The following is an 8,504-nucleotide window of genomic DNA, read 5'->3' as shown; positions in this document are numbered from 1 at the left end:
CAATTTTTTTATCGATGACAATATACAGAAGCATCAACTCACCAACTCAACTAAGATGGGGGGCGGGGTGGGATATTTAGTTCAAACTTAGAGGATGCAATTTGAATTTTACCCAATACATGTAGATCATCTAAATGGTAGATAAAGGTGCTTCTAGGGGAAAAATTAGAACATCTTTACTGTTTTTGCCCCCCATACGGAAGGGGATGAGGCTAATACTTATTAATCCCAAGCCCACATCAAAAGAATTACTCTAACCTTCAAAGTAGAAACACACGCCCTTTCACTCACTCTCTAGTAAGGTGCAACAAAATTACAATATTAAACGTCTTATATTGTTACCAAGTTTCTCCAATCTAGGTAAAAATGAGTGAAGCCTCATTATGATTGATAGAACACTGCCCTATCATGGTTTGTTATACAGTCTTACATTAAGGAATTACAAAAAATATCTCCTTCATGATCCCTTCTTTACTCTATCCTTTGTATGAGAATATATATTGAACAATAAAGGGGGGAACAGGTTATTTTATGAGAAGATAATTTACGTTGTTTACAAACGCATCGCCAGCAGTTGGGGGCATGTTATTCCGAGAAATATTTTTACGAACTTGGGCATGAGTCTCTGCCTCATGCTGGAACATCTTAACCAAATCATCCAGCTCCAACGTCCTAACTTCAACCTGTTCCTCAGCAACAGGCCTTTTCAACCCAAGATAAATTATGCCAACTACAATTAACAGAACTCCTACGCAAAAGAGGATGGCTGCAAACAAACCAAATGCATATGGTGTATTCTCTGATCCCGGGATTCCATCAACGTTGATCCCAAATAGCCCAGTGATAATAGAAAGAACAAGGCCACAACCCCCAAAAACAGTCAGATTATGCGTTACTCGAAGGCTTTTATCCTGAATTATTATTCACAGAAAGTTGAGAAACTTAATGTCAATATAGGAAGGGACAGATAAAGTAATTTGGCACATTAAATATCACCTAGAAATTTAGAGGTTTCAGAGTAGATTTTGACTCTTTGTCTACACAAACCTGCAACCATGCACGAACAGTACTTTGCATCACATCTTGAATGGTAAACAAGCGGCCACGAACAGCTTCTTGCTCCTCAATCATTTCTCTTGTACTTTTTCTGATTCCATCTAACAAGCTTTTTGCTGCATTTCCTCTCAAATGTTGGAGAAGCTCAAATACAATCTCCTCCCTTGCATGAAGTGACCACTTAACTCTGATCACCTGTATTAGGAATTGCAAAATTATTGATTGCCCCATCTTCGTACCCATGAACTTCAGTGGCAGGGTAACCTTCCAAGACTCAGACAAAATGCAAATAGTAATACTGGGTAGCCTTAATATGCTAAATATTTAAAATTACTATTAGTAGCCTGCTTGAACAAGGAATAAAATTTCCAAGGTTGGAGAAATAAGGAGACAGTACGTGAAGTTTGCTTCTCCAAATATACGTAATTAAGTGATATAGGCAAGAAAGAATTGTTAAAGTAAGATATCAATGCAAATGAGAACTGATGCAAATCTTCATGGAGTGTTAAATAAGTAAATCTTAGATTCATCGGAGTGTAAAAAAAAAAATGATAGTACTAGAACTCCATGCATGGGAACCAGAAATTAATCACCACTCCCCTCCTCCTCCTCCTCTCTCTCTCCATTGACCAGAGTATGTTGAGTGGAATGCCTCCATTCCCATCCCATCCTTTATGATCTCAGATTCTTCCAAAGTAACTTCAGTTTGGTGTTGTTACTCGGATATATAATTCATCATAAAATCACCAACAATCACAAGGGCTCATAAAGGCATATATTTTATATAAGTCTAGAATCAAAAAGATCAAATGGCCTCATTATCCCTTTATCCTGTAGAGCACCTTTTATCTGTAGCTTGAAAGTCACAGGCATTTTAATCATTGTCAACACACACACCATAGCCGTGATGCATTGCTTAGCTGGGCTACTCCCAATTGGAAAGAAAGAAAGTCTAAGGTGATTCTACTTGAAGTTTCTTGGGCTGCACATCCATACCATATATGGCTGGAGAAGTGTTCGAAGGATATAAAAAGTGAGAAATCCTTATTCAACATCATCTTCTTGGATGTTTGATGCCCATTATCTAATAATGAAAAAGTCCAACATACAATGCAAAACAGAGATTACTCTTAAGCTTGGATTGGAAGATCCTTTTATGTATCCTGGTCCAGTGATTGTTTCTGATCTGATTGAATTCAGCTTCCACTTAGCTAGGACGATTGTTTCTGTAACCCTTAATGTTTCAGATTGATCTGGGTTTATTTCTGTTTGGTGGTGTTACAGGGAAGACTCTATTTCTAAGTTTAATCTATTGTTTCAAAATGTAAGTTTTTTATTCATCCCAACAGAAAAGTAGTGATTTCATCGACTGCAATCACATAGAAACAAATAAGAAAATAAGAAGTGAAAGGGCCTCTCAAAAATCTCATTTAACAAATTGACTTTATGACTTAGCAGATCATGACTTATCAAAATTCCATATATATCATATCCCAGCAGGGCATACTGGTGGAAGATTCTCTGCAATTGTGTCCATTCTAGCAAGGAGAAGTGACATACCTGCCTTGATAACTTTCTGATTTCTTGGTTGAGAATTATACTAAAGAGATTCATATCTTCCTGGTTTCTCCTGTTAAATAGGGAAAATATTGGTCACCATTGTAGTATATCAATGTTGTGGAACGAAATAATTGGTTTCAAAATAGCGAGGTACAAAACCTGTCCATGAACTTCAATTCAATCTCATCAGCAGCCCCAAAAATGTCCTTACGAAATAGCCTATAAAACAAATTAAACACAAAAGTTGTCCAGAAAAATTGAAAATTGAAATAAAGTTGTATGATAACAAGTATACAATAGTTATGATATCATGTATGATGAAAAAGAATATGACTCAAAGCTTGACATGGGAAAATTGACAGATATTTTAGAATACCAATTAAAGAATAACACCCAATACAAGGATAAAGGCATAATGTGAATAACAATAACTAGAGTTGCATGTGTCACGTGTCTGGCCCTATGCACTTCATGTGTGTTTGTATAAATAATATGTATATATCTCCACACACACACACACATTTTCTTTGTATTTGTATGATTTATGGAAACACCATCACACAAACTTTACAAAGAGATTACTTCTGCCATTATTTTATTTAGTGTTTTTGAAATTCATCCTTGAAGACATGTAATTAATGTCCTATCTGAGAATAGACATGGATGCACTAGCCAAATTTTTTGAGAGATATGTGAATGGACAATTGTCAAGACTCAAGAGATAGATGGCATAGGCTTTCTTTAGTGGGAGATGTCCCAAATTTGTTTTTCATTTATGGACAATGGTTGGTTTATCTTTGGTGTTTAATAAGAAATGGACTAATTGAAATGCCTAAACAAGGCTTCAATGAGAAGAAAAGTCTTGTAAAGTAGATGTTCATCTCACTTATGGCATCTAAAATATTTGTGACTGTGTAGCTAGAAAGAAAAGGAAAAAATGAATACACATCGTTCGAAGGTAGGCACGCTTCTATCGCTCTCAGAATATAAACAATAATAGTTGTCCATGCATTAGTTACCTATCATCCCATCGAGAAAGACGGCAAGCTAGATGTGCTATGACTTCATGCACTGTTCTTGGCGCATTATAACCTCCAGTAGAAAGAAGCTCCTATCAAAAAAGCAGTGCACCAAATCTATAAAGCAGTAATGAAGTAAGCAATAATAGTTACATGCATTTTCAACTAGGGACAGATTATGAAATTTTCATGGGGAGGGCCAAATGGAATAACCATGTTGAAGCAGTATGTGGATAATTTGTCAAAAGCTAGAGTAGTCAAAATTGTTAGTGATCAAATATTAACTTTGCAGCCTCCCTAGAGACCCTTCCCTATTTCAAATCATAAAACTTAAACATTTTTTTCCAAGCATGAACAACCTGAACTTCTGTGATACCCAATACATTTATTCTGGAAACATTTCCCTTTATATGCATTGCAGTTATCAGGAAGTTTTGTGCTTGCCAAGACCGGAGTACAATGGGGATGTCATCCTCATGAACAAAAGGATCACCTGCTGACTGTCCCAGTAGCTCAAATAACAGTCCTCCAGCAACTCTAACTGGTACCTGAATAATAGCATAAAGTATAATAAATCATCCAACACAATCAGAGTCCATAAAAAGAGTCGAAGGCCAAAATCCAGTGACTTTTGAACCACTTTTTCATAAGAACAATTACAACATGCTATTCTGTTTTAGTTATTATGAAATGACCAATAAACACTAAACAACAAGCTTAATTACAGTACTTGATCCTATAGATATAGTAAGACCCATTAATGTAACAGATGACTAAAAACCAAACACCATCAAACTGGCTGTCAATGGAGGACTCTGGTGTACAAGATTAGCCCTCATGACATTTCCATCATATATTCTTTTAATATAGTCAAACTACAAAATTTTTACATTTGCATCCTTCATCTTTCCATAGTCCTTTAAAACAATTCAAACCAAGCTCAGAAGTCAGGCCAACTGTCTACATATGTGACTTAATACTTGTGTTTTTTATGTTCAATTAAAGAAGATTAAGAAATAGAAATCATAACAACTTCCAACCTTTAGGACCATGAAATCTTTGATGTTCACAATGTAAGACTATTTAAACATAGGGGCACCCCACTATATGCATATATACGTATCCAAGGGCATGCAACAAAGGCTGTGATTTGTATTTTCTTCCTCTTTCCTTCTCATCATAACCATATAAGATTTGACCATCAATGATTTGAGTGATCAACTACAACTCAATTTAAACCACCAAAGCTCTATAAATACCAGGTTCAGCAACTTGAATAATTACTAAAGTTTAGCTTCATTATTCCTATTTTATTATTAATAGCTCATCATGTAATTATAAGAAAAACTACACAATCAATTGTCCAAGTTTACTTCTAGAATTTTCAGATGCCAGGCTAAAAGTCTCATCGTGAAACAACAATGGACATTAACTTTTCAACTATAAGTAGTGTTTGCCAAAAAGATCATATATGAATTTTAATATTATTATAGAAGAACCACTCCATACCCTATGGAGCTCTTATTGTAAGAGTGTAATAAATTTATGATCTTAACTTTTACACCTTCTTTCTTGATTTATTTTATTTTCATTTTTACTTGTCGTTTCTATTATAAAAAATTATAGTAGTTTAGGTTAAGCTTCGTTTGTTTTAGGAAATAGATGGTAGATGAATTAAACAGGAAAGACAATTATATAATGAAAAAAAATTGTTTAATAACTAACAGAGAGAGAGAGAGGTGTGGAGGGACACAAGGAAAACTGATGTAACAACTAACGAGTACAGACTTTTCAAAGCCAACAAATTTTAGCTCAAATGACATATCCCTCCCCTATTAGAATGGGTTGGCTGGTGAATTCATGGATTCAAGAGCCACTTGATGATGTGTGTATAACTTACCAATCTTTTTTAAAAAGGTACAACATATCTAAAGTAATTAAGGTAGCAACAACATAGGAATTGGTAAACTATCAATTTTGCTGCTTTAAAGAAGGAGGATCTGTTGCTTTGATTGAAAAAATCATCTTCAACTTCCTAGACACTTTTATCTAATGTGCAGTCATGCAGTCACATATTTAAGACTTTTACTAGCAACATAAAGAATCTTAGATCCATAATGCAACATAAAATAATCTAAACTCACCCCAAAATAAAATTTTCATACTCAGCCTCCCCTAGAAGATAAGCATAAGTAATGTAAATTTATTAACAGTTGATCACTCTTTATCTGCATCAGTCTCCAGATATTGATCATGACTTCATGTTAATGATAATGTGTTACATGCTATTCTGGACATGGGTCAAGTAATTAGCGAAAAAAAAGAGAGAGATACTTTAGGGTACATTGGGAATTAAGGTAGATAGGGAGGAAGAGGAGAGGAGAGGAGACAGGAAGGGTGGAAGGAATTTACTAATTTTCTGCCATCCAAACATAAGGTACAAGAAATCTACCTCATAAAGAAGGTGTTTCATCCGCTCACTAATCAGGCGACTTTCATCTTTTAAGGCTAAACTAACAGCAGGATGTAACCACTGAGCATTGCTGAGCCATGCTTGAATGGAGGGGTGACCTGCATACACATGGCACCACCATATAGGCCCTGCTGGACGCTCCCAGTAGGGAGCTGCTAAATCAGCAACAGTTAGGTCAGCTTCATCATCCATGGACTCAAACTGACGCAAGGTAAAGTCAGCATCTACTTGCAGATTTTGGACAAGTTCTGAAATTCTAGCCCAACCAATTGGTACCCAATGACTACCATCAAGTCTTTCTATACCATGCAATTGGCTTGGTTGACTGATCTGGCTATATTTGTAGTCATCAAAAGAGGAAATCTCATTGCTCCCGAAATCATTTAAGGATGAATTCTCTAATAATACATTCCTATCTAGTCTTGGGGAAGAAGCCTCAGCTTGTCCATTTGCAGGCACGTGCATCATTCTTGAACTGATTGATTTCTTGCGGCCCCGAATGAATTCAAAAGCACAGATAAGCCCTTCTGTCCAAAGAACATTTTGTGGCATGTCATCTTTATTAGAATAGTGTTTATGGCTATCTGGTTTCTTCTTTTTATTCCCTTGGGTAGTAGAGTGGTTCTCACCCTTGTCATTAATTATTTGTTCCATCTATGCATATACAAAAAAGAACCATCAAATAATAGTCTAAGAATCTCCAAATTTTCAGTCTACGGAATACAGAGAATGATAAATATCAGTCAGTCCTTCTGCTGCTATCGTCACACAGCAAGAAACTCACAGAATCTGATTTCAGAAACAGCTTTTCAAGAAGCCCATGCTGACATGCTGAGAAGTTGAATTTGTTAGCATAGCTGCAAGGGGGTTGGTTGTTCCAAAATAATGCCACAAATTCCAATGGGGAAACAAAAGTTTAAAAAAAAGAAAAAATGAAATTCAATACTTTAAAGGACTGCTTATTGTTGCTGCCATAATTTAACAACATGTACTTTTAAAGGACCGTTTTATTGGTATCATTGTTCATGTTTTTTTCTTTCTTTCTTATCTGATAACATACGGTTCTAATTATGCTTATTTATTTATCTATTCTAAATTTGAGTAATATCGCCTTTTCATTCAAATTGATAACATAACTTTTACAAAATTGATAACCTCACTATATAACAAACATTTATATGAACCATAACATCAATTTCTTAAGATGGGAATTGAAGAGATATAATCTGATACATGGAAGAAATAAAATTGCTTTAAAAAAAATTAAATTCACATTTAAAATTTATCGAGAGAAGAAACATATTTCTTCAAAAGTCTTGAAATTGTAAAGGGAGACAGAGATTTGAAGCAAGAGGTTCCTTAACAGCACAAACATGAACATAATTTCAAAGTTTTGAAATTTATCTTCAATTTAATATCTTTCAATCACAATTCACCTTATAGCAAATTAATCCACCAAGCTTTCTAAAGAATACTACTATTGAAACAAAGAAATTAGAGTCTATCAGCCTAACCAACCAAGCATTGGCAAAAATAAAAAATGGGAATTGACATCCAAATAATTAAAAAACAGATTTTAAATTAAAAAAAAAAAAAAATCAATGCAGATAGCTGTTGGGCAGTGATTATAAGCTCAAAAAAATCAATATGAAGGCAAAATAAAAGAGAGGAAAGCATAATCAGCTTTGTTTAATAAAAGTGTTCTAAAAGGAAAAAGCCATGAGGGAAATGAAAAGTAACGAATAACGAAAGTAAAAAAAAGAGAAAAGATACGTTAAGATAAGATAAGAATTACCAGTGAATGAAGGAATGAAGAAGGTGGTGGAGAAGCAAATGGACTTGCAGAGAGAGAGAGAGAGAAAGAAAAAGGTGAGTGAAGTGAAGTATGTGTGACAAGAGTGCCCTGCCGACAGGGGCGGAACTACAGTGGGGCAGGGGGGGGGGGCCATTGCCCCCCACCCCCCAAAAAAAAAAGCTATTGTATATATATATATATATATATATATGTTGGAATTTTAAATTTTGGTCCTAATAGACCCCCCAGTTAAGAAAAAAAAAAAAAAAACTGGTATACATATGTAATTTGAAAAATTAAGATTTGCCCTTAAATATATATATTTTTGGATCTCCTTTGGAATAGTGCTGAGTTCCATTTTGATAAATGTGTTAAAATGTTTAAGAAACACTTATTTTATATGTAGTATTTTGTTGAATATGAAATAGATGTTAGTTTTTATTTTCATAAAAAAAAAAAAATTTGTTTTAAGTTTTGCCCCCCTCAGGTTCGAATCCTGGTTCCATCCCTGCCTACCGAGATTGCCGACATGCTCCAGGAGACACGCGAACGCAATGAGAACCAAATCTCAGTCGCCTCGCTAAGCATAAATGTTGCATTT

General features: G+C 34.9%; 1 protein-coding gene across 2 annotated transcripts; it reads right to left on the bottom strand.

Annotated features, from left to right (window-relative positions):
- Nucleotides 1–357: 357 nt before the first annotated feature.
- On the bottom strand, nucleotides 358–8,057 carry LOC126726401 (uncharacterized). Of its 2 annotated transcripts, none has more exons than XM_050431663.1 (8): nucleotides 7,904–8,057; nucleotides 6,088–6,939; nucleotides 3,995–4,183; nucleotides 3,636–3,727; nucleotides 2,776–2,835; nucleotides 2,617–2,686; nucleotides 1,048–1,251; nucleotides 358–911 (listed from the first exon to the last, which is right to left on the bottom strand). In XM_050431663.1, the coding sequence occupies exons 2-8, from the start codon at nucleotides 6,760–6,762 to the stop codon at nucleotides 525–527; spliced, it is 1,677 nt and encodes a 558-aa protein (XP_050287620.1). In that variant the 5' UTR covers nucleotides 6,763–6,939; nucleotides 7,904–8,057; the 3' UTR covers nucleotides 358–524. The 2 variants fall into 2 exon arrangements, with proteins under 2 accessions (XP_050287620.1, XP_050287621.1); XM_050431664.1 differs by having other exon boundaries at nucleotides 6,088–6,762; nucleotides 7,904–8,047.
- Nucleotides 8,058–8,504: the final 447 nt, after the last annotated feature.

Source organism: Quercus robur, chromosome 5 (assembly GCF_932294415.1).
Source record: "Quercus robur chromosome 5, dhQueRobu3.1, whole genome shotgun sequence".
Classification (NCBI taxonomy): domain Eukaryota; kingdom Viridiplantae; phylum Streptophyta; class Magnoliopsida; order Fagales; family Fagaceae; genus Quercus; species Quercus robur.
The sequence above is the reverse complement of the archived record's forward strand: the minus strand, read 5'-3'. Positions and strand labels throughout refer to the sequence as shown.

What these genes read in the sequence shown, in the direction of transcription:
- LOC126726401 (XM_050431663.1), bottom strand. Translation starts at nt 6,762, where the DNA reads ATGGAACAAATAATTAATGACAAGGGTGAGAACCACTCTACTACCCAA. An exon ending in CTTTCTCGATGGGATGATAG is followed by an intron (nt 2,836 to 3,635) that starts GTAACTAATGCA and finishes TTTGTTTTATAG; the next exon opens with GCTATTTCGTAAGGACATTT. An exon ending in CTGTTCGTGCATGGTTGCAG is followed by an intron (nt 912 to 1,047) that starts GTTTGTGTAGAC and finishes ATAATAATTCAG; the next exon opens with GATAAAAGCCTTCGAGTAAC.